The sequence below is a fragment of the Lynx rufus genome, unplaced genomic scaffold (assembly GCF_022079265.1).
Source record: "Lynx rufus isolate CCGP_SWC_20201006 ecotype Redwood Valley unplaced genomic scaffold, mLynRuf1.p SCAF_5, whole genome shotgun sequence".
Lineage (NCBI taxonomy): Eukaryota > Metazoa > Chordata > Mammalia > Carnivora > Felidae > Lynx > Lynx rufus.
The window spans coordinates 16,815,644-16,841,885 of record NW_025814867.1 but is presented as its reverse complement, the minus strand read 5'-3'; the positions used below and the strand labels follow the sequence as shown (position 1 = coordinate 16,841,885).

Sequence of the window (26,242 nt, the reverse complement as noted above, 5' to 3'; positions counted from 1 at the left end):
TATGTTATTGGTGCACCTGGAGAAAAGTGACAGGTTGCCAAGTTATTTATTGAATTTCTCTGGTAATTGCTGCTTCCCCCCTCCCCCATTCTTTATATACATCCCCTGGAGAACTACCATATTTTAGTTCTAAATATTTTTCCAATATCCATTATAGCAGGCAGCTGACATTACAGATGTTTCACAGTAAGTCGCAGGATATCTAAATTTAAGGGGGTTTGACTCTTTATTTGGAGCCTAATATTTACCTGATGATGTTTACTTGGTGGTGTTGTTTTCCTTTTCAAGAAGCCTCACTCACTTTAGGAAGTAAGTTGTGGCTTCTCATCAATTCCAGTCATGTCCGAATCTGGGTCAGCAATTACAAATTTCTCTGTTATGTCTTGTGGCTCAGTTTGATGATCCAGCATGTATGAAATGGCATCGAAACCTGAGAGGCTAACAAGAAATAGCACTTCAGGACGTTCCCCTTTTGTGCTGTGCTCTTTGGCGAGGGCATCCAGGGGCCGCGGGAGGAGCAAAGGAGGCCAAGAAGCTGTCAGGACTCAAGACATTTGGAAACTAAAGGGACGGGCTTCAGGCTGAGGGCTCACTCCTAAAACAGGCCCAGGTATGAACCTGGTAGAGTGAGAACCTCAAAAGATCCAAAGGTTCCAGAAGATCTTGACAGAAGCAGCTGATGAGCCAGTACAAACAGGAAACCATTTAACAGAGATGAGTATTTAATCCTGATTCAGATTCCGCCAGGTTAGCGGTGGCGGGACAGGCTGGGGAAGCCAGCAGTGAGGACGAGATGGCCAGGGCTTGCTGTGATCTAACTCAGGTAGTAACGTGTCTTTCTTCTTAAGAGACTTGGCTAATCAGATCATGAAAGACCACCAAAACCCTCTGTATTTGTGGCTGGTCTGAGCACATCTTGGGACATTGCCATTTTTTGTTCTGAGCACCTTATTTTAAGAGTTAATTTATCTCATGGAGCACCCAGGTGGCTCAGTCGGTTAAGCGTCCAACTTTGGCTCAGGTCATGATCTCACGGTTCGTGAGTTTGAGCCCCACATTGGACTCTGCTGACAACTCGGAGCCTGGAGCCTGCTTCTGATTCTGTGTCTCCCTCTCTCTTTGCCCCTCCCCCATGTGCACATGTACACATGCTCGCTCGCTCTCTCTCAAGGATACATAAATATTAAAAAAATCAAAAAAAGCTACTTTATCTCGAACTGAATATTCTCCAAACCAGGATGTAGTAGTATGGCATGAGATCATGAAGCTGTCTGCTGTGAGATGTAATTGGAAAGTCAGAGGGTGGAGAAAAACCAGATGTTGGGAGAAGATAATTACTCTAACCTGTTGGAGAGGTCATGAGCAAAAAAGAAAAATCTGCTACCATTTCTTGGGTGCTAGATCTTTTCAACACCTCTCTCAGATCATGGCCATTTTTTAATGGTCATGGCAACTAACCTGCCCAAATGTACACAACTACTGTGCTAGAGAGTTGAGATTAAAACCCAGCTCTCATGATCGCCATGACTGAGCGATCACAGATGTGGTCACTTGTGATATGCCGTAACTGGGACTCTTCGTAGACTGATTCCGGAGGATTGCTAAGGTCCCTTCCAACTGTAAATTTGGTAGGTCTCCATTCAGAATACATGTTCGAAATCATTTCCTGATATTTGGAAACATTTCAGGCATAAGGAGGAAGTACTCTCTCATAGTACCCAAAATACGGTGAGGTTCATCTGGGAGTACTTGCTGCTTAAATAAATGTAGGTTGAGAGAGTGAAGACACCTTTTCAATTAAGCTGTCTACACTGGCAGTAAAATTCTCTACACTGTTGAAAATGGCAGTTCCTGAGGCTGGTTTACCACTGTGAAATTTCCTGGAGCCTCAAGGGTGTGTGTGTGTGTGTGTGTGTGTGTGTGTGTGTGTGTGTGTGTGTCGGTCTGTCTGTATGAAGGGGTTGAGAAGGAGATGGCTTATAAAATTAATGAGAAAAAACATTTTTTTTAATGTTTATTTATTTTTGAGACAGAGAGAGACAGAGCATGAACGGGGGAGGGTCAGAGAGAGGGAGACACAGAATCGGAAACAGGCTCCAGGCTCTGAGCTGTCAGCACAGAACCCGACGCGGGACTCGAACTCACGGACCTCGAGATCACGACCTGAGCCGAAGTCGGACGCTTAACCGACTGAGCCACCCAGGCGCCCCAAGAAAAAACATTTTTAAAAGGCTTTAGTGACAGAGTCTGAGCAGGGTGCTTATAATGGGAAGGAGAGGCTTTAAATGATGTCCTTGTGGTAAGGACCAAAGGTTACCTGAGTTCACAGGACGTTAGTGGGGCTCAGCAAGAGAGAGTAAGGATGCTCATCTGTAGACACAGCCTGTTTTAGCTCTAACAGTAAGATTTTTACTTTTACTTCTTATCGCATTGTATTTTCCTACCGCGTACAGATGAGCTGATGTCTGCAAAGCATCATTCAGAGAGAGAATGGACCTGGGCAATAGCAAGTAGACTAAGTGGCCCTTGGCAGACACGTAGGATGAAGAAGAGAGAAGGATGGGTCTGCCTCTCTCCCTGGGATTTGGGCCCCTGGATGGGCTGTGGTTCCAGTCACGGAGATGGTGGCATCAGTGGAGGAGGAGTCATGTAGCGCAGCTCAAGAGTCCCTTTTAGGAGACAGTCAATGTGAGGGGCCGGGAGACGTCTAGTGGGAAGACAGATACACATGTCTGATGCTTAGGAGAAAGGCTGGGGCTGGAGCTGGGGATCCGAGCCTTCTGGATGTATGTGCTTGATAGAGGAGGGCCTGGGCGTGGACTTTGTAGGGTCCTGGACATGAAGAGTGAGAAAGGACTAGGCATCCCCGAGGTAGGAGTCCTTTCAGCGGGCTGCCGGATAGGCCTCGCAGGGCTCCCCAGATGAAAGTGTCTCCGTGGGGTGTTTCTTAGCTTTCTTGATCAAGCCCTCAGTCTCCCTTTTGTCCACCTGGGAGGCCATCGCAGTTCTCAGGAGAACACGGTCCATATCCACCAGCATTCTTCTTTTTGAAGTTAGTTAGCTCAAAGTACTTTTTAATAACCATGTTTCATAATTCTTGCTATTTTGTAAAGTCCGGACACGTCCTAAGAAAGTCCCAGAGCCCACCGACCTTTCCCTGTTTTGAAATAAACGTGGGCATCAGCGAGAGCCCCGGGACGAGAAGGTGAGGCTGATAATCAGAGCTGACCACGGGCCCCTCTGCCGTTAAGGTACATGGTAGCAAAAACATTATCCGTGATTGAAAATGGCAGTTCCTGGAGCTGACCAACCGTTGTGCAATTTCCTGAATTCAGTCAAAAGATTACGAGGTGAGTGGGGGAACAGGCTGGGCAGGGGATTCAGTGGCATTAATGAGAAAAATATTATTTTAGAGCGCAGCATTCCTTTCCAGCTTAAGGTCTGGCCAGCCTTAAACGCGGGCAAAGTTATGCCATATGTTTCTCAAGATAATGAAAATGGGAAGGGGAAGGGGGCTGGCTGGGGGCAGGGGCGGCCAGGTCTTGCTGAAAGCAGCTTGGTTGTTAAGTGGACGGGACTTGGTAAAGAGGAGGAGGACATCCTCATGTCAGTGCTGGTTAGGACAGCTTGTGCACTCTGCTTATGTTCTGGATGTTTCCAGGACGGCTGCCTCTGCACTGAGTACATCAAGGTCAGGTGGGCACCGTGACCTTGGTTTCCCCTTGCGTGTTTTTAGCCGATCATTTCTCACCTTTGACCTCTCTCCCTACTAAAATCTACTTGAAGGAGATAACATCACCCCCTCCCCCACAAAGTGAAGCAAGGGCATGGTAAAAAGTGATGAAAGAAAGGAGTTTGGAATATTTACAGATGAAAATGTCAAGGGTTTGCTTCAAAATAATCTGGAGGAAGGGATGGAAGTGGAGAGGAAAGACCATGGGCCACAAACTGATGGTTGACACTGGGCATTGAGTGGATGAGGGCTCATTTCAAGTACGATTTTCTCTACTTTTGGTATGTTTGAAATTTTCCGTAAAAATTGTGTTTAAATATAAACACATATGTCATCGTCAGAATAGGAAAAGTTAATGATGGACCTTTTTTAAGGTATAGTTCTGTGTTTTGAAGCTTTGACATATAAAAACGGAAACCTTACGAAGGAGGCTGTGCAAAGTGTGTTTCACTTGATGAATTTTATGAAACACATGAAAGGCAACAGTGCTTAAATATTTAAAAATTTTACTCGTAGGGAGATAATACTTTTCTGCCATCTTTCGTGGTTTTTTTCTAGGACAGAGTTAGATAAATAAAACAGAACTCTGTTGGTTGCAATCTATAGACTTTGCTGGCTGTCCGAACTCTTACTGACGTTGCGTTGGGTGGGAGCCTTCAGGGCCGAGGGTGGCCTTTGCCTCCGGTGCCCAAGTGCACCCTTCAACATCCCAGGGGGATGACAGGCATGGTGGCAGATAGCTTTTCTTTAGAGAATTCCCAGAATCTTTACATCTTCCCCCCCAGGTCTGCGTGCATTCGATTTAGCTCTTTGTGAGGTTCCTTTTTTTGACTCAGCTGCCTTCTAGAACAGCAGCACGTAATACAAGGACTTTGGAAAATCTGTGAGTACTTATTGAAGAAGAATTAGAATTTGGGAAGGAGAATATCACTGGTTGTGACTGTAACCTGGCAGGTTTGGAGGCCAAACTTTTTATGAGGCTTGGCGAGAATTGAAATGTTCTCGTGTCTCCAGAACACCTCGCACTACCACAGCCTCAGGTCCTTGGGTCTCTGTATGTTCCCAAGATCTTGCTCCTGCTTTCTCCTCAGCCTGGAATGTTCTTCATCTGCCCCTCAGCTCAGATCTTCCTTCTCATGGGAAGATTTTCTCTGGCTACCCTCGCCTCTCCATCCCCCGTTGGGTGGAAGCCAGTGTTACTCATCTCGGTTTCACTATTGCCCTTACTGCTCTGGGGCATAATAACCCATCATTCTGTGTGTGGTTGAGTCAGGAGCATCTGAATGTCCCCAGAACCAGGGGTCTGGAAACACTTCAGGCCATTATCAGGGCAAAGGAGAGGGGCGTTTCTAGAAGAAAATGTCTGTGGGGCACGGGTATGTTGCTGGGCAGAAAGAATAATGGACACTTGCTATGTTGCCTGATAACTGAAATCAAATAAGAAAGCAAACATGGGAGAAAGTGGGTATTAAAATGTTTTTTTTTAAGCATACTTTCTTCCCTAATTGGGATTTATTGCACAAACAACTTCTTAACAATCAAGGACATTTTCTAAAGTATGGGACTGCAAAGTATATTCAGCGTTCTATATCCAAATCTGGCCTCCAGCTGGTTTTGGGAATAGAAAGTTCCTTTGGAACACAGCCATGCTCCTCACTGACATACAGCCCCGCCTCCTCATGCCCTACAGTGGCACAGTGGTTGCAGCAGAGGCTCTAAGGCCTGTGGAACCTCCTACCCGTTGACTACCTGGCATCTTAGAGAAAAAGCTTGCCATCCCTGGTCTAGACTGGGACTTCATCAGGGAACCACATGGCCTCCTTCGCCATCAACATCTCCAGCAGCTGTCACGGTGCCAGGCATAGGGTGGCATAGGTTCCCTGTATAGATCTGAGTGAAATTATTGAATGAATGAACAAGCAGATTGACCAATATCTATTCTAGCTCGCGTCCCGAGTGTGTGCGAGAAGCTCTCGGCCCCAGAACGTGCGATCCTTTCTGCTCCTAGCCACCCACATTACTGCATTACTACATCTTTCTCCCTGCTCATCAAAGTGGCCTCTCCTGCCCACGCTTCCTTACACAACTTCCCCTGTCCCTTCTCCCCCACCCCCCTTCATGATTTTCCTTCCCGATACTTGTCATTATCGGACATTATATCGTATATTCCATTGACGGCCTTCTCCAAGAAGCCAAGAACATTGCTTTGTCCACTGTTCCATCCCCGGCACCTGGAACAGTGCCTGGAACATAATGGGCACCCGGTAAATATTTTTAAATTAACGACCACATTTAGAATTGACGGCAGGTACCCCAGGGCTCCCTAGTGTTGCTCCCCTGGCTTCTTGGATGGGATCCTGATAGATCCCCAACGCTGCCTTGTACTGATGGCCACACCCCAACATATGGATTAGTAACAAATAGGTGGCCACGGGTGGGAGGTGGGAATCTTCCACCACTTCCTCGCTTTCTGTTTTAGGCACTGCTTTCCTCTCCCTGCTGAGCCCTGAAGGCCGTGTCTACCTTAGAAGGCATGGGCAGATGTCTTTTTGATTAAAAGGAGAGAAAAGCATGTTCTGGGTGTGGGTGTTAAGGGAAGGGCAGAGGGAAGTGAATTGTGCAGGTCTGGCGGGAACGTCGTGTGTTATTTCTTGGACTTCTTGCATTTTTTTTTTTTTTTTGACCCCTCGGCTGAAGCGTTCCCAGGACGAAGACTTGGTTCTCTGTTCATGTCAGGCATCCAAGTACGCAGAAGATGGGGAAGATGGCTTTATTTCTTTTCCAGACGACTCTCTGGAGAAATAAATACCTGCGAATTAACGTGGTGTAGGCCAGAAAGAGGATTTTTGTGAACTAAATAGCATTTTAGCGATCCTTCACAGATGAGGACAATTTGGGATGATTTATTTATATTGAGAAACTGATAAGTTCACTCAAGGGAAAGCTAAGTTGGCTCCAATCTGGCCGACGCTTCACGTGCTGAGATGGACTTGGGGGGGGGGGGCCGTGGCGTACTTCTGCTGTTTCATTTTTAACGTTTTCCTTGAGAGTGGCCTGAGAGTGACCTCTCACTAGGGTTCATGGCAGCCAAGGCCAAGTAGGAAAATTCCTTAATTATAGTCCTCGTTACATTCTTGGTAACACGAATCTTTTTAGAAAGCCAACCAGTTCAGGAATTATTCTGTGAGCAGTGTATGGTTTGGGGTTGGAATGGTGTTTGAATTCTAGCCCTGTCGGTGACTGGCCATGTGACAGTTAAGGCACACAGGCACCGAGAATTTTGCACATCACGTTCCTCTTTCTTTGTCCCCTCGTCATTCTCCAAACCGGAAACCAGCTGGCCACCCCTTTCCCCTTCCCACCGCTTGTCACCCCACATCCCTTACCCTGACCCTTCCCCATAGTCCCTCCCTGGCTCAGACAGCCCTCTTCTTGCGCTTGGAACATCTAGCAGCCACCTCAGAGCTCTCTCCATCCCCGGTCATTTCTCCACCGAGAACAGAGCGACCTTCCTAAAAAGGCAAGTCCGATCATATCACTGCCATTGTCACCCCAAACGAACCTAAAACCCAAGTCTCCTTGGCAACATTCACGGGATCACGTGAGCTATGGCCCAGCCTGAGCCTGAACTTGAGCCCCGGCCCTGTGTGCGGAGCTTCAGAGCCTCCCCGATGCTTCTGTCCAGCTCTAAAGACTTGCTCTGTCCTCCGCCTGCAGAGCCCTCCCGTCTTCCAGCCTTGGCTTACCTAAAGCTTCCTCTTCCTTCCGTTCTCTGCGTAGACAGACCTGAGGGAATGCATCTTCCAAGATCTTCCTGCTCCGTGCTGCCCTTCCAGTGGGCCTCTACAAATGAACAATTTCACATTCCCCCGGAAGTTCGTACAGCTTTTCATGTTTGTAAACGTGGATGCTTCTACTGACCTCCCTTACAGGTTCGATTATAGAAAAACAAGTTTTCAAGTGCCTGGACTCCAGGGTATTTCCCAGGTTGAGTTTTGAAGGGCTTTCTCTGGCCTCCTCCTAACCCTCCCCGCCCCCAGTCTGCCTTCCGCCCTCGTGGCCCTGCTATAAATGTTCTCTTGAAAGTCGTCGCTTTCTCCATCGCCAAAACCAGTGAACTTTGCTTCCTCTTCTTTCTTTCTGACTGTCAGCCACAGTGGACACTTGGCCAGGCTGCTGCCGCTTTGCATCCTTTTCTCCGTGGAAATCCATTTCCATGATTTTTTTAGCATCCCAGTTTTCCTGCCCGCTGTTCATCTGCCTCCACCGTTGTGTCCTGTTCCCTTTCCCACCAACCGCTGGCACTTCCCAAGGCCCAGTTCCTGAGCCTCATTTTTTCCTTCCTCTCTCTCCCGTTGCTTATCTCCCTCATGACCTCGATGGTCCTCCTAAGATTTCGGCTCCTAAATGATCTAACTTCACACCTGTCCTCTGGCCTGATCCATAGAGCCATCGCTTCCCGGATTTGCCATCTCACTTTCTGGTTCCCTCCCGTTAAGCCAGACTCATTGCCTTCCTGCCCCACACTGGATTCCTTATTCCCCATCAGCTTCCCCAGTTTCCTTTTATTTGGGATACCATCCATATCCCAGTTCCGGCGTTAAGAGGCTTTTTCTTCACCCCCCACATTGAACCCATTACCTAGCCCAACGTATGTTTTCATTGCGGGGTTTCCTAAATATCCCTTTCCCCCACCTCTCCTCATTGTCCCTATATAGATTAGATATATATATCTAATTTTCTCTCCCCACCGATCCTCATTCTGCACTTCCTCTACGCACACCAGCCGCCCTGCTCTCCTCCAAACCTGATGCGGACATTCCAGGACGCATTTCCTCATATCCCCCACGTCCAGAATGTTCTTCCCACCTCTTTCTGCTTCCCCACTGAGACCCATCCTTTGAAGGCCATCAGAAATCAACTTCTGTCATATAACTGTGTTCTGTCCCATGCTCAGGCCTTTCCCAGAGTGTTCTCTTCATCAAGAGTGGCTCCTGCCCCTTCAAGCCTTATTCCTTCATTGAATATTTGTTGAGTGTCCTTGGAAAAGACACCGCACTAGGGACACGAGAATGAATAAGACCTAGGATACTCCTATAGGGCACTCAGCTCAGTATCCCTCTACCCTGTGATATTTTTCGTGACTCCCACAGACTGAACTGTCAGCTCCCTCATCTGTAGATCTGAGTACCATCTTACAACGTACACCGTAGGTTTCGTATTCCTGTTGCTTCAGTCAGTGAATTAATATTCTGGCATGTAACTCACTGCATGATAGTTATTTGTTTAGGTGACTATCTTTTACTAGAATGTGAATCTCTTAAAAATAGTAGCTATTTGAACAGATGAAAAGCTAAATAAACAGATGAACACATGGGTGGCTGGGTGGATAAATAGATGAAAGGTTAGACCAATGGATGAATAAATGGATAGACCAATGGAGGAAAAAAATGGGGAGGGAGGGCTAAATGATGAACACATAGATGAATAGCTGAATGGATGGACAGATGCATAGATGATGAAAAGATGAACTGGATAAATGGATGGATGGATGGATGGACGGATGGATGTGTGAAAACAAACCTATAGTTAAGAGAGACTTCAGTGGTAACTCTCTCATCCATTGTAAGAATACCTTTTAAAATAACTTTGAGAGCTAAGGTAACCTCCAAGAACATTAACAGTAAATTTAAATAAATTCAAAAGTTTTCATGTAATGATCTTTTTATTTTTAAACTGAATTGACGAGCTATATTTTTTCTTTTTCACTTTAAAAAAAATTATTTAAATCCAAGTTAGTTAACATCTAGTGTAATAATGGTTTTAGGAGTAGAATTTAGTGATTCATCACTTACATATAACACCCAGTGTCATAGGAAAGGAAGTTCTGGTTAATTGACTAATCATATCCAACAGTAGGCTAGCATGTATCTCATATGTGGATGGCCAATTCTCTAAAAATTAAAATTCATAGAATGCCTTTAGAACAACAGCTGTACTGAACAATACTCATTTGGTGATTCCTGAAAACCCTTAGAATCCTTAGAATTTCAAGGATACCAGTGAGAATCACTTAGGGATATATAAGCTGGCATAAATCATTTAAATGCCTTAAGGTGAGAGTTTTTCATTTTAACTAGGTTTGTAACATCCACCCATTCATATGTAGACCCTTGCTCTGGTGATTTGGGTTTCCGAAATTGATTTGACAACATGGAGGCCCTTCTCTGCAGCAATATCCTAAATAGGGTATTGGGCACACATCAGCAAACATGCAGACATTTGTCTCTCTCTCGGATACCTCATTGACACACGGATGGTGCAGGCAGAGATTCATCAGGTGTATCAGGCAGTATCTGGAAAAGTTGGAGCCCAAGGAGATGAACGTGGCCGCATCGGTTTACTAAGTCAAGTTCACGTGGAAGTTCCTGCCATGGAGATGAACCCGCTGGAAGTTTAAAAATTGCTCAGCTTACCTATCCTCCACCCTCCCCTTAGTCTCCAGTTACGTGGGCCCCAGGCTGGAGCACTGGTCTTACCTTGGATGAAAATTCTTTCCTCCCTCCCTCCTTTATTTCTTCCTTCCTAATTTTCATTATCGCTTTCTCTTTCCTTTCTCTACTGCTGTCTTACATTTCACATTTGAAAGTAGTCCACGTATATTAAACCCTCATCGTCTGTATTATGTGTCTTCTACATTTCATTTGAGAAATAAAGCATACTTTATTTGACTTTGAATTTTCAGTAGCTCCAGGACTCAATAAACGTTTGGTGAATAAGAAATCAGTGTAGGGCTCCCACTACTTTAGTACATATTACAGTGTGTTGCAATTATTTGCATATCTAAATATATATAAGAATTCTGTGTGTGATGGAAAAGAAAGAATGTCCCCATTTTTCAGAGGAGGAAACTGAGGCTTCGGAACACTTAGGGACGACCCTGAGTTTGCACGGGCAATAAATGATGGACTAAAATGCAAAACTTTGGAATTTGACCCTCGTCCTTCCCACCTGGCAGTTGTACCTTTCCTGTTTATTTAAAACCCATAGAGAACAATCTCATAATTTCCGTATGTTGTAACAGATATGGGCAGGATCTTGAACCTTGTGTTGGAGGAATAACAAATTGTCTTCTTCCTCGCCTTAACCACTGAATAAAAGCAACCGTTGATTCAGACATACCAGGGGGCAAAAGCATACGTGGGTATGTGCTACAGTTGCCATAAACACACTCTTTACCGACGCTGTATCAGTTAGCTATTGCTGTATAACATACTACCCCAAAGCTCAGTGGCTTGAAACAATAAGCGTTTATTATCGCTTATAAAACTATTGATCGGCTGGGTGGTCCTTCTGGGTCCACCGGGCTCTCTGGTGAGACTCTGGTCGGCTTCAGATAGGGTAGGCAATTCTGCTCATCTTCTCTGAATGCTCTCCCAGATTTATGGGCAGGTTGGCTCTAGATTGATCTCAGATGGTCTCAGCTGGACTAATTGGGCTCTCCTCCGCACGGTCTCTCATTTTCCAGCGGGTTAGCCCAGGCTTGTTCATACGCAGTGATGACGTTCTGAGAGGGGCAGGCAGAAGTGTGCGAGATCTCTTGGAAATGGTATAATATTACTTCCACTGCATCCTGTTGGTTAAAGTGATTCACAAGCCACCCCAGAGAGGTGGGCTGTGGAGTTGTGTCCACCTCTTGATGGGAAAGGCTGCAAAGTCCATGCAAACGGGGTGAAATAGGAAGACACAGAGGATTAGGGCCACGTTTGCAGTCAAACCACCGTGCAAACATGGCTCCCCTTTCCAGGCACCCCCCATCTGATGCTCCCGTTCTGCAGGGCATGTCAAAGGGTCATGCTCCCCAAGAGAAATTCCTGAGCCTCCTCAGAGCTTTCTCCAGGCTAAATGCCTCATTTCTGTTTTTAAAAAAATGTTTTGGGGCACCTGGGTGGCTCAGTCGGCTGAGCGTCCGACTTCGGCTCAGGTCATGATCTCACAGTCTGTGAGTTTGGGTTCCGCGTCGGGCTCTGTGCTGACAGCTCGGAGCCTGGAACCTGCTTCAGATTCTGTGTCTCCCTGTCTCTCTGCCCCTCCCCCGCTCATGCTCTGTCTCTCTCTCTCTGTCAAAAATAAATAAACATTAAAAAAAATAAATTAAAAAAAGTGTTTTAAGAGGGAAAATATAACAGTGTCAAGGAGGGGTGCCTGAGTGTCTCAGTCGGTTAAGCATCCAACTTCGTCTCAGGTCATGATGTCACAGTTCATGGGTTCAAGCCCCACCTCGGGCTCTTTGCTGACAGCTCAGAGCCTGGCACCTGCTTTGGATTCTGTGTATCCCTCTTCTCTTCCCTTCCCCCACTCATGCTCATTCTCTCTCTCTCAAAAATGAATAAATGTTAAAAAGAATGAAAAAAAAGAATGTCAAGGAGACTACAATTCGTTTTCTGAAAATTGGGTTTAGACAACAGTAGGAATAAAAATTTTGACCATTAGAATTTATCATGATGGACATTGTTGTTTAATATTTGGAAGCACGTAATTTGCCATGATACAGGTTTATCTGGAAAGCCTTCTGCTGAGAAATTTCTTTTTGTCATCCCCCTCCTTCCAGTCACATACTGCTTTGAAAGGCAGTCCATGGGCCTGGATCTCTGTTCATCATTTACCCTAGATGTATGGATCCTTACTCTAAGACAGTTGATTCCTGAATCTGACACTGCCCACATTTTTACAAAGACGTTACAGTTAAAAAAAAAAAAATGCACCAGTCTTTCAGATACAAGAGGGCAGGTTGAACTCAACAGAGTGAACTTCAGCTTGATATAACAAAGAACTTCCTGCCCACGAGTATGGCTTATGGGAACAGATACTGAACTCTCCTTTTTGTAAACTGGAGATAATTTAAAAAGAACATGAGTTGATCATGCCATAGGTGTGAGGGTTTACTTACTCCTGAGTAAGACACAGAGGGCGACAACCTCAGTGTCTTAAATTTCCATCTAAAAAAAATTTTTTTTAATGTTTATTTTTGAAGGAGAGAGAGACCGAGCGTGAGTGGGGGAGGGGAAGAGAGAGAGGGAGACACAGAATCGGAAGCAGGCTCCAGACTCTGAGCCATCACCACAGAGCCCGATGTGGGGCTCAAACCCACGAACTGTGAGATCATGACCTGAGCCGAAGTTGGACGCTTAACCGACTGAGCCACCCAGGCGCCCCTTAAATTTCCATTAAAAAAAATTTTTTTTAGTGTTTATTTATTTTTGAGAGAGAGAGAGAGAGCACTCTCTCTGAGAGAGAGAGACAGGGGAGGGGCAGAGAGAGAGAGAGGGAGACACAGAGTCCAAAGCAGGCCCTAGGCTCTGAGCTGTCAGCACAGAGCCCAATGCTGGGCTGGAACTCACAAACCCCCAGATCATGACCTGAGCCGAAGTCAGACCCTTAACCGACTAAGCCATGCAGGCGCCCCTTAAATTTCCATTTCTTAATGTTCAGTTTTATGCCATCAGTTAAGACCTTCCTCTCAGCCCTCATCGTGTGGGATGGCTCTGTCACAAGCCCAAAGCCAAGGGCACATCTGCCTCCCGCGGACAGGATTTGGTCACTGAGAGTAGCCCATTGCCGTCCAGGGAAATGTGCAGAGAAGCTCCACTAATTATGAAGGAAGGTGTCTCAGAGGCACTTCGCACCTTCTCACCTGCTCATTGTCAAAGCTCCCGCTTTTATACCTCATGCAGGAATTTTTTATTGTCCCTGGAGTTGAACTTAGGATGTTTCCTATGGTTCGTACAAGACTCTTGTCCAAAGGAAAGGCTCTGTCACTTGTAACAGAGCTTTAAACTCTTGCCTTGCAAGGATGCCCACCACATGGGGCCTGCCTGGAAAGGAATATGGCCAGGGCAGGGCTGGGCAGGGCTGGGCAGGGCTGGCCACGCAGGCCAGACGGAGGAGGAAGAAAGGATTTGGAAATGAAAGACAAAGGGGAGGCTCTCCACTCGAGAGGAGGTAAAATCTCCATATCTACAAGCGACCAGGGAGAGGAAATGGTGTTTCAAATGGTTTTAAAAATTTTATTAGTATAATATTCCACTTTAACCGGAAAGAGGTATTTGGCATTTGGTACATTATGATATTTCAGAGATTTTCTGTAAGTGCTTTGAATAACTTTAAGAAGCTGAGCTAGGCTGGTAGATCCTTGTTAAACTCCGAGAATGCTATGTCCAGACTGCTTCTCTTATGACTTGCATAGTTAATATTCTGTAAAAATTCTAAGTATGCTCCCCTGCTCCGTCACTGGCACTGTGAACAGCCAGGCCATCCCTTAACACGTTGCACTTGTGGGGGGCCGGGGGGGGGGGCACATCGCCTTTCCAAGTCCCCACCCACGTGCTGCTGCCTCCCAGGTTGGAGCCCTGCAATCACAGTATTCACTTAACAGATACTCTGGTGCCCCGCCCTCAGTCTGGTCCCAAAGGCCTGTGTCCCTGGGTGTGGGGGGGGGGGGGGGGACACTTCCTTGTAGCCTCATTCACTAACCTCCTTCCTCTGTATTTGCGCAAGCTTCGACTAGTGCTTATGTGGTTAAGTGCTGTGTTAGGTGCAGGACACGGTCTCCACCTTTAAGGAGATTCTGATCTTGAGGAATATTCACTCGCCCAACTCCGCCCACCTTTACCTTGGGACCTACTGCACTCCACGTTTGAGCACCAACCCCCACACCCCGAAATAATGGGAAAAGTCTGTCTTTGTTAGTCCTACATCCATCTGCCTTCAGATCCATTGGTTTACGGTTCGTCTACATAATTAATTCAGAAAAATTATTTTTAAACTCAACTCTATTTTTGTGGTTTTCTTTTAAGTGTGTGGGTGTGTTAGTTACAGGCTCTCCCCCATGCACAGCCACCAGATAGCTCACATCACCAACTGTGACCCATTGTTTCTGTAGTTAGCAAGGTGAAGACTCCAGATGAACGAATCCCAGACTTTAATATTCGAACAAGAATAAACAGACCGCTATGCTTCCTTTGCTACACTGAACATAGAGAACGTTATGGGCAAAAACGCCGTCGACTGTCTTTTCCTTTTTCTCTTTCTTTCTTTTTTTTGACGTCATGGAATCTTTAGCGAAGCGTTGTTTTCATCTCTTCCTGAATCCAAGTGAAATCCACAGCTTTTGCATGTTTCCCACATTACATTTTTATTGTGTGCGTGGAAATCAATATTCTAGATACATGCACAAGTGCACACATTAAAATGAACATGACTTCATTTATTTCCATGATTAGACATTCAAATAAAAGTGCTTGGGTGTCTGTTTTCATATTCATAGGTCGAGATCCGTACATCAGAGGTATTTGTATAAGTGACACTTTTATTACGTTCATTTCATTTGCAATATGATAGTGGATCATAAATATGTTACTTTTACGCCACCAAGTCTGATTTGTGGCGCTTGGCCCTCACAAGGAGAATACTTGATATTTTATGGAGCACCTTGCGTTCCAAGAAGCGCTTTGCAGACATCAGGCCCGGCTCGCCCAGGTGTGTAAATCATACTCATGACCCTTGGGGCGCCCCACCTGCTTTGTCAGCCTGCTGGCTCTGGCCGCGGTGGCTCGAGTGGTTCTTGAACGCCCCGCGGGCCCCGACATGGAGATGAGACCTCTGATTTCTGGAAGGAAGAGGCTCGGGTGAGCTCTTGTTGCACACAGAGCAGACTCCACATTTAGTCACATGCTCACCTTGTCCCTCACAGAACAGTTTCTGAGCCCCCACTGTGGGCCAGACACTGATTTCGGCCCTCGGGAGACAGAGACAAAATGTGACCTTGGCCATCCAGATATTCAGACCGGGAGGGGATGGCCCTGTGAGACGGTAATCGGCCCCCACCTTGAGATAGGGGCTCCGACACAGAGGCGACGGTATGTGCCCCCACCATCCCGCTGCCCGTGCCTGTGGGATGCACTGTGCCTGAAAGCCGTCGGTCAACCCTCGGATCCATCACAGGTATATTGGTGCCCTTGGCAGTCAGCATCCCTTCCGTGGGAGTGGAGGGAGAGGCCGGCCACCAACGTCACAGGCGGCCTTTGGGGCCGAGCATCAGTTGTACAGCCCGGACTCCCTAGGCTCCCACCTCCCTTCCCATCCCTCCCCTCAACTCGCTCTCCCCTTTCCCCAGCATCAGCCTCCCCATCCTGGATCAGAGCCCCTTGTCCCTACACACACACACACACACACACGCCAGTGATACACATGCACCATCCTTCATGGCACCATGTGGCAGAACTGTGAATGTGTATGACATGACCAAATACAGTGGTTAAGAATGAGGACTCTGGGGGTGCCTGGGGGGCTCAGCCAGTGGAGCGTCCGACTTCAGCTCAGGTCGTGATCTCGCGGTCTGTGAGTTCAAGCCCCGCGTCGGGCTCTATGCTGACAGCTCAGAGCCTGGAGCCCGCTTCGGATTCTGTGTCTTCCTCTCTCTCTCTGCCCCTCTCCCGCTCATGCTCTGTCTCTCTCTCTGTCAAAAATAAATAAACATTAAAAAAAAAAAAAGAATGAGGACTCTGATGCCAGGTTGTCTGAGTTCAGATCCCCACTACATCATTTCTAAAACGCATGGCCTTGGGCAGGCTGCTTAGCTTTCTGTGCCTCAGTTGTCTCATCTGCAAAAAAGGCATGATAATGATAGTGATCGGGTTGTTGTATGGCCTAATTATGAGTAGAAGGCTTTGGGGAGTGCCCCATAGCTGCTAGGGTAGCTGTAATTAACACTTTCAACATTGTAAGAATTCTCCAGGATGAGTCACGGTAGGTATCCTAATAGCGATGCCCTGTTCTCGTTATTATTGTTACTGTTGCTGTCGGACGATGAATGTCTGGCTCTCACCGTAAGTGAGCTCCATGGTAGCAGGAACCATCTGTGTGGCTCCACTGTTATTTCCTCCCTGCAGCAGATGGTCCCTACTAGAGGCTCAGACAACATTTGAATGAATGAATGGCCAGAAAACGAAGAAATGAGCCCATCTGTTCATTTGGGGCCGCTCCCATGTGGCTTCTGGAGAAGCATCACTGCCACTTGCAGCCGTGGACCTCGTCATAAAGCCCACAGATCCTCAGTGTTCGGGCCCACCATTTCCACGTGGAAGGGCCTTAAGTTCTTCTTCCTGTATGGCCAGGCCGTGTGAGCCTTGATGGTAGACTGGCCGTCCCACCTAGCAGACGTCCGTGCACCTCTGGGAGGGCGCCGCTGCCTTCAGGGAAGCTCTGAGAGGGGCTGAATCCCCCGGGACGATGATGAAGCCAGTGTCCGTACCGGGTCCCTGGCCCCCTGCAGCACCTGTATCACCCCCTGCAGCACCTGTATCACCCCCTGCCCCATACTGCCCCAGATGCTGCTGACCACGAGTCCCCCGAAACGGGACAAAGCCACCATCCCCAAGCCCTCATGGCGTCCCATGTACTGCATCGCCTCCTTGATTCTGGTGGCTCTTGGCAGCCATCCCCATGCGTGGCCCAGATCCCACATCTGCAATCCACCGCAGTTTAAAACCATTGAGCAAAGCAGTTGTTGAAGCCATGTGTTTACGAGACACCTCCATCAACTTATGAACCTTTCCGTGATTAGAGCATCGTTACCAGTGGGTCATTGTGTCTTGCGGTTGGAGAGGAGTACCCAAGAGTCCCAGTAGCCCTTTGGTCATGGAGATTGGGGCGTCATTACCAGGGGGTCATTGCGTCTTGCTGTTGGAGAGGAGTACCCAAGAGTCCCAGTAGCCCTTCGGTCATGGAGACAGTAGGAAGGGCACTCCGCCTTGGGAGGGCAGGGAGCTCTCTGGAAGGGAGCCTATGGTGTTACACACTGGTCCCCTGGCAGTCAGTCAGCTGGTGAGAGTGCTCTGAGTTCGGGCCTCAAAGCGCAGAAAATGGAGCTCTGGCTTTACAGCTTGTTATTTTTGCAAATGGCGGGTGCTGTCTGCACAACCCAACTGAGTGCCCCCACTCGGTGCCCTGCTACAGCTCACCGGGGTCCCCTTCCCACCTGACCTCACCTCTCACTTTTGGGCTTGGTACAGATGATCCGTGGGGGCAGCTCACGGAGTGCCCCCCCACACCACCTCCCGGGTAACCTCCAGGGCTGTCTTTCCTCGCATGCGTTTTCCAGGTGATGGTCCAGGGGGCTGTGGGTGGATGGGGGACGGTGAAGCAGAATGCTGAGAAGCGCAGATCCTTCTCAAGGTCCTACAGACTCGCCTGGGGATGCGATCATGGGTAATTATGTGTGTGTGGTTCCTCTGTCTGCTTTTGTGTATTTTCCACTGAAATCTTGGCTTGACTACTTTCAAAGAGGGTGATCTTGGGCCTCAAGCTTCTGAGAGTGTAGAAATGGAATTTTAATGCCTACCTCACCCGGTTCACTGTGGAATTCAGTGAACTAGAATTCTTGAATTGCTTAAGGCGGTGGCTCGCCCTTGCTAAGCAATCAAAAAGTGGCATTACCGTCACTGCTGTGTTAGGTGGTCACAGGTCGCCATCTTGGCTTCTGATTCCAGTCACAGCAGTTCGTAGTGTTCGGTGACTTGTGGCCTCCCTCAGGGGGCTGGGTTGTTTTTTTTTTTTTCCTTATTTTAAGGTATAATTCACAGAGCGTAGCATTCATCATTTTAAAGTATGCGGTTCAGTGGTTTGTAGTATATTCACAGGGTTGTACGGCCATTCCCACTACCTAATTCCAGAACATTCACATATCCCTAGAAAGAAAATCCCGTTAGCAGTCAGTGCTGATCTTCCGTGAGCCCCAGCCCTCGGCAACCACTGACCTGCCTCCTGCCTACCGGTTTGCTTTCTCTGTACGTCTCGTATAAATAGAACCACACAACACGCGGCCTTCTGTGACTGGCTTCTTTCGTGGAGCATAACGTTGTCGGGGTTCATCCACGTTGTAACGTGGGTCTGTACTTCACTCCTTCGTGGCCAAAGATATTCCACCGTGTGGATGCGCCACGGCCGTTTATCCGTTCGTCAGGTGATGGACATGTGGGTTGTTTCCACCGTGGGGCTGTTTACGGGAAGGGCTGCTGTGAACATTGGTGTGCAGGTTTTGCATGAACGCTTATTTTCTGTTCCCTTGGGTGGACCCAGGAATGGGATTGCTGGATCGTGTGGCAACTCTTTAGCTTCTCGAGGGACTGCCAGACTGCTTCCCTTAGAGCTCTGTTTCGGAAGGACCCTCACTGCTCACGTAGGGCTCTTGTGTTAGCAGATGACGAGGGTCACGGGCAGGGGTCAGGAAAGCCCGCTCACCTGCATGGAGAGCCCGTGGTGCTCACACACGAGGCGTCAGGCCCCAGCCTCCCCTCGCAGACCCAGACTCCGTCCTTGAGGAGCGTCGTGGGGGCGTCTCGGCTGCCGTGCGCTACCCCCTTCCTCACGGTCCCTCCTTTGCTGACCGTATCCTTTGCTTTCTAACTGCTTTAAACCATATGCTGTCCTCCTCCCCCGGCATCCCACACCTGCTAGGCATGGTCTGGGCACTTGGCCAGTCTACACGGAAAAGTAATACATTTGAGGCTGAGTTACTTCACACTGTCGTTACCACTCACCTTAATCTGGAAATGTTCTGAGCCAAAGAACAGTGTCATTTCAGAGTCCTGGGGGAGGAAAATCCTCTGGAGAGGTATTGTTTTCTTCTCAAACGTGTCCGCTCCCTTAAGAGCGAGTGAGTCCAAGCGAAGAGAGAACTTGTCAACTGTGTAAACATTCTTCAGTCTCTCTGACACTCAGTTTCTTCATCTGTAAGATGAGTTTAAATTCACCTCCCTGATCAGGGGATTAAGTGAGATGCTACGGACACGGTTCCCAGTACAATGCTTAAGATGCTCGAGAAATGTGAATATTCGCCCCGGCTGCCCTCCCTCCAGGTCAGGAGTAAGTGACTTATACAGACACTGGGATCCTTCAGTACCGTTCACGCACTCCCTCCCCATCCCCATCTGTTTCCTTCCGCCTTGCTGCGCTCCCCAGCTCCCCAGGCCTTCATTTCAGTCTGCCCCATATGGGACCTCGGGATCCTCACCGTGTAGACCCAGGGAGCTGCCAGTTCTCAGATCACCCCGGGTGCTCTCAGGGAGGCAACACAAGCCAAATCCTCTTAGGGCAGATCGGATTATGACCTGGGTCATTTTGCAGCACAGATTCGCAGGTCATGGCGGTGGCATACACGGCCAGGTGGCGTCCAGCCTGGCCACCCCCAGGTCCCCGGGGAATGGGGACGCCCCGGAGGGGCTTGCGCGGTCTGGTTTCACCTGTTGGCCTCCCTGGGTTGCGGTTCCCTTCCCCGGGAGATCCTAGCCCGAGGCCAGAGCTTTGCGTGACACTCGGGTTTGAAGTCATCTGAGAGCTCTGTGCTGCGAGGGGAAGCGTGGGTTTCCACAGCCCCGGGTCCTGGGACTCGACTCATCCTGGCGTCACGCTCAGCTGCGAAAGTGCTGAGGCAAAGACCACACCTGCCGAGGGGTCAGTGGGCCAGACAAGATGTAGAGTGGAGCGGCTATAGATGAATAAGCAAATGAGTGGACCGATCGTTTTTCAGGCCAGGGGCCCACAACGCATAGATTATTGTTTTAAAATAACTTTTTTTAACAATAAGTGATTATAAACATTTTATTTAAATATTATATACGATGTATACAATATGTAATACATTAATACGGTATTTGCAAATAATCATAAAAGATTATGTGATAAATACCAAAAGTCTAGGAAGCAGAAAAGCACAAAGGGACAAAAATCACCATCCCATCACCTTTGAGATGAATCTCTTCAAAAGGGTCCGTTCATTCAGGAAACTAAAAGACAATGACAACAACAAAAACAAACCAGAAGGCTTAGCTAGGAATCACGAATCATGATGCAACAAGGCTTTTTGTTCAGCAACGTGTCTCCCGGGCCTGGGTGGTTCCCTCGGAGCCTCTGGAACTGGGTGGGAGGGAATGGGGAGGCATTTGGAAAAATCCATCTTTTGAGGACTGGTCCACATAGAAAGTTCTGTCCAAACAAACTGAGGCTCTCAGCCTTTTGGGCGACCCTTAAAGTAACTCTTTAAGAATTACTTGGCAGGTGCACACGCAGACAAACCTTCCTCTCCGCCTGGCCCTTCTGGCCGCCAGGCCTCTCTTCTTGGGAGATGTGTTCATGGCACCTTTTCCCACTGTTCCTGTTCCAAGTGTCAAGTGAGTCCAGGCGGCGTCGGGAGATGGAAGCTTGCAGCACAGGCCCGGCCGTTAATGACCCCTGGTTTGCCTTCTCTCTCATTCCCAGCTGTCAGGAATGATAGGAACAAGAAAAAGAAGGAGCCTTCGAAGCAGGAATGCACGGAAAGCTATGAGATGACGGCTGAGCTGGACGATCTCACAGAGAAGATCCGAAAAGCTCACCAGGAAACCTTCCCGTCGCTCTGCCAGCTGGGTAAATACACCACGGTAAGAGACGCTTCGCCCGAGGGTAGGTGCAGGCCCTTGCATGCGTGTTGGCTCCCTCCTTCCCTCTCCCCTTGCCCTGGAGGGCACGTCCACCCAGATTCAGCCCAGACCATGTAGGTGGACGGCGTGGGGCTACGCAGTGGCCGCCTCCCTTCGTGTGGTGGCCTCGGCACGGTCACTGAGAAGGCTGGGTGTTTCCTCCCATCCAGTCCCACCAGCATGCGTGTGCCCAGGAAACACAGACTGAGCACTTACCGTGTGCAGGCCGTGTGCAAGGCACTGGCGACATGAGTGACCAAGATAAGGTCGCTCCTCGAGGGGACACACAGCCTGGTGAAGGAGACAAGGGAAACCGGTGAGGTGTTGCAGCCATCATGACAGACGCCTGTACAGAGCCCGGGGGGGGGGGGGGGGCACGTAGAGGGGGCACGGGGCCGTCTTTTAAAAACCTACCTCCAGGGGCGCCTGGGTGGCGCAGTCGGTTAAGCGTCCGACTTCAGCCAGGTCACGATCTCGCGGTCCGTGAGTTCTAGCCCCGCGTCGGGCTCTGGGCTGATGGCTCAGAGCCTGGAGCCTGTTTCCGATTCTGTGTCTCCCTCTCTCTCTGCCCCTCCCCCGTTCATGCTCTGTCTCTCTCTGTCCCCAAAAAAATAAATAAACGTTGAAAAAAAAACATTTAAAAAAAAAACCTACCTCCAGCTGTGAAGTCCAACCAACGTTACGGGGCCCTCCCCTGGGCCGCGGTCTGGCTTGAGAGAGGATGTCAGCCCCCTAAGCCAGGGCTGGGGAAAGCACAGGCGTGACTCCTCCCCGGGGAGGCGGGAGCGCCCGCTGCGCTCCCAGAGCTGTGCCAGAAATGGCTCTCACTGCGCGTAGACATGAAGACAAGGCAGGAGGGGCGGGATGTGGGATCAAGGGTGGGTGACGTATATTGACGGGTCTGGGATATGTCACTGAAGACCCATGAGCTACTTCCATTTTTTTTAAGCTGGTTTTTGCATGTATTATGTTCACTGAGACCAATTCCCAGTGCATGGCACATAATAGGCACTCAATAAGTTATTTGTTGAGTGAATGAGTGAATGAGCGAACGAATGAATGAATATAACTAGAATGCTGTTCTGGCCTCCTTAAGTAGCTTACGTTGCTTGCCTAAGATGCTGGTAAATGTATTTTTTTTAGAAATCCAATTATCTGCGGCGCCTGGGTGGCCCAGTCGGGGAAGAGGCCGACTTTGGATTCCTGTTCAGGTCATGATCTCACGGTTGTGAGTTCGAGCCCCACATCGGGCTCGGTGCTGACAGTGTGGAGTCTGCTTGGGATTCTCTCTTCTCCTCTCTCTCTGCCCCTCCGCCCACCTGAAAAATCAAGAAACATTCAAAGAAATTTTTTTAAACCCAGTTATAGCCTTTGCTGGTTGGGTGACTGGCGCGCCGGGAAGAGAAGAGCGTGAAAGGTCCCGAACGTAAAGAGGAAACGGTGATGCAGAAAGACCAGGAACAGTGAGCGCAGGGGCTGCGAAGCCGCTCTGGGGAGCTTGCGGGCGTGCCTTTGAGGGTGCCGTCACCGCTTTTTCTGTAAAACGGGAATGGTAACCGGAAGCAGGCGCAGAGGGTTTGCCATGAGATCAGTCCGAGAACGCGTCGGGCGGCTTCTCGGGTGCGCGCGCGGCTGGCCGGCGGGTGGCCGCAATTAGGCCGGGCCACACCGAAGTCTGGCTCGGGGCGCCGGACGGACCCAGAGCGGTGCTCCCCAGACCTCAGCGTGCTCACTTCTGAGGCACCTGGCTGTCTTGCTGACGGGCAGGTTCCGATCCAACAGGTTCAGCGTCGCGATGGGGGCCGCGGGGGCGTTTCAGGCGCGGCTGCAGACCACACTCTGGCTGGCAGAGGCCGTGAGCCAGACTCTGAGTAGCAAGACCCAGGAGGACTCGGGGGCCCACCCAGGCCCTTGGTGTCAAGGAGGAGAGACGTTTGGCGTGCTTCACCCACCGATGCGTAAAGCCGTTGACCTACCCTCCCGGGCCCAGGGAAGGGCCTGATTCAGCCGACAGGCCCCCACCGAGCTTGGGGAATGGCATCCTAGCCCAGAGCAGACCCAGCGCAGGACAAGGCTGGACGCCGTAAAGGAGCTTCTCTTTTAAACCGAGAGGCAAAGTAGGCCCGTGGACCAAGAGGTGGCACAGGGTGAGTCATCAAGAGCAAGGACGCTCGAACCAGATGAACGTGGCTTCACTCCTGCTCAGCCACCGATCGGCCACATGACTACGTGCAAGTTATTAACTTCTCTCGGCCTCATTTTTCCCATCTGTGGAATGGGGATGATATAAAAGGGTTAGAAAAATTCAGTACTTCCTGAAAAGCTTCAGCAATGGGACCCGTAAAAAAACAGTGATGTGGCAGAAGCCACAGCCACCACGTATCCATTCGCTGTGTGTGAACTGGTGCTCCGGGCACCTGGTCCCATGCCAGGTGTTTCTGGCACTACGGAGAAGCAAGGTGATTCATTACCGGTGCCAAGGAGAGTATCACCTATTCCTTTTAGAAATAATTCCCGGCACTGTCTGGGGCTTAGTATCAAGGTGCACCTGACCTCAGCAGCCAGGAAATCAACTGAGGACGGGCCCAGGGAAAGGACAGAAGGAGGTGAGGGGAGGGGCAAGACTAAATTGGGAGTGACCGGGAAGTGAGAAAGAAATAGCCTTGCAGAACCTCGAACGCTCAGGAATTTGTATTTTAGTTTGTAAATAATGGAAAAGAATAGACAGTTTGTCATCAGGAGCCTTTATTGTTATCACCATTATTACTATGGCTAATATTTATTGAGCATTTGCTATGTACCAGGGACCGTGCTAAATAAATATTAAATCTTTGACTCCTTATGGGGACATTGTGAAGTGGGTATGGTTGCTTCCATATTGCAGATGAGTAAACTGAGATGAGGAAGCTAAATTACTTTCCCTGGGTCTCATAGCCAATAAGTGGGACTTGACTGTGAACAGCCTGAGTCCAGGGACAGCCCTTTTAACCATGCCATACACAGGATATGTGAAGAGGGCGGATGGCAAGGTAGAATGGAAGGAGGAACCACTGGGCATCTAGGTGAGAGGGGGTACCTGTTCTCAACGAATAAATACACCGTGAGCTCCGGAAAAGACAGAGTAAAAGAGAACAGTCAAAGTAGGGAGGGCTTTCTGGAAGTGGAGACTTTGGAGCCAGGTCATGAAGTGAGAGACATTTTCTGACAATATCCGGGATCATTTGCTACGATATTAGGGGTCTCTCCCTTCTGGCCCAGGCGGGATCCCTTAGTGTGGTCTAGGCCGTCCCCCAGGCCCTGACTCACCTGGTAACCCAATGAAATGGCGTCCACTCTACTCTGGGGGAAGGCTGGGCAAACACAAGGTGTAGCATTGCCTCTGCCTAGAACACATGCCCTGGTGTGGCCTGGCTTCCTAAAGGGCCTGGGACCAAAATGCTCCTTCGGGACAGACCTCCCTCTGATAGTCGGCATAGCTCCTTCCCACCCCAAAAGCCAGCCCAGGATTCTGGTCGGCCTCGGCCTCTATGACCTTCCCTTCCCCCGGGCCTCCCTCCAAACCCGGTAGCCTCTCCTCTTGGATTCTCTTTACGCCACAGGTCTGGTTCTCCCTGTGTCCAGGCTAGTGAGGCTGCCTGCCCAGCCTTCCCAGAGAGCGCAGCAGGGGCTGACAGGGCCCCAGCCCTGTCCCAGGGCTCACACTGCAAGCGGGACCCTCCCTGAAGGTTTGCTCTGGCTGCCGGAGCTGCCTGGCTCACGTGGGGCACTAACGCCCCACCCAAGAACAAGTAGAAGCTGGTGGGTGAAGCCGTAGCTTCCTTGCCCCTGGGGAGGAGTCCCCTTAGGTATTCTCTAAACCATTTCCCAGGGGTTCCCAGCAAGAGGAGCCCACGTGCCCACAGGGATGGTCTTCCTGGACCTCTTTCCCCTCCCCCCTCCTCCAGTGCTTCCTGAGACCTTTTCCCAGTAAGCTGCTTGCGCTCAGATCCTAGTCTCGGGGTCCGCTTTTGAAAGGCCCAAGGCAGGGAGCCTCCCTGACGGCCTCCAGGACCCCTCCCCATCCGTCTGTCTTTGGTGAGACACCGTCCGTTCCCATCATCCTAAGCACTTTGTGGGGACTTTCTACACCTCTTTTGGATCCAACAGGGAAAGTGGAAATACACCTGTTTTCCCTCTCCGAGGGAACTTAACCACACGTAGGGCAGCCGACCTCCTTCCAGAAGCATGCTGCCCATTTGTGGAATCAAGTCTGCTCGGATACAGCCTCTCATCTGGCTTTTCTCTTTATTTCTACTCTGTACACAGATCTAGCTCAGTTTTTATTGTAAGCAGCTTCAGATCCTTTCTGGAAGTAGGTGGGGATATAAATAAATAACAGCAGCCATAACACATTCTCGGCAAGCTCTTAGTTCCGAGTTGAGCTTTTTTTTTTTTTTTTTTTTTATAAAGAGCTTTTTTTAGCCAGGCAGTTGCTTCCACTGCGAGGAAACTTCCTGCCGTCTTCACTAGCCTGGCATCCCTGTCAGATGCCTTTGGAATAAGTGGGCAGAGAGGAATTAAAAAGGCAGCTAGCCACCCACCGACAGACCTTTGAAAGAGTAGTTCCTTTTTCTTCTCGAATTAGGGTAGATTTGGGACAAATGGTCAGGCCCGAGGAGGCAGCAGAAATGGGTGGGGAGGCAGAAGCATATGTCCCCCCACCCCCGCCCTCCACACCCGGCCCGGGCAGGGCTCTGACCTCCAAGCTTCAGAACTAGTCTCCTTGGGAAGATTCCTGACCAGTGACCACCCCTCCAAAAACCAGGAGGAGCGGGAGGGGGATCCCAAGGGAAAGGTGGAAAACAGGGCAGGGGCTATTTATAGAGGAGTCTCCAAAACAGAATGAAGAAGCAAACCAGAGGAAGCATCCTAGCTCTGAGGAGATTCCCTCTGTTTCCATAGGTCCAACTCCAGCAACTGTGTCATTTGGGTTTTCGGGCTTCGTAGACCCACG

The 26,242-nt window shown here is 49.3% G+C and overlaps 1 protein-coding gene across 4 annotated transcripts in view; it reads left to right on the top strand.

Moving 5' to 3' along the window:
- RARB (retinoic acid receptor beta) overlaps window positions 1-26,242 on the top strand; it is a 405,968-nt gene that overhangs the window by 357,647 nt on the left and 22,079 nt on the right. For all 4 annotated transcript variants that reach the window (XM_047100373.1, XM_047100372.1, XM_047100375.1 and 1 more), the window contains one exon: window positions 21,050-21,210. In XM_047100373.1, the coding sequence (XP_046956329.1) occupies window positions 21,050-21,210 (161 nt within the window). The remainder of the gene's footprint in view (window positions 1-21,049; window positions 21,211-26,242) is intronic.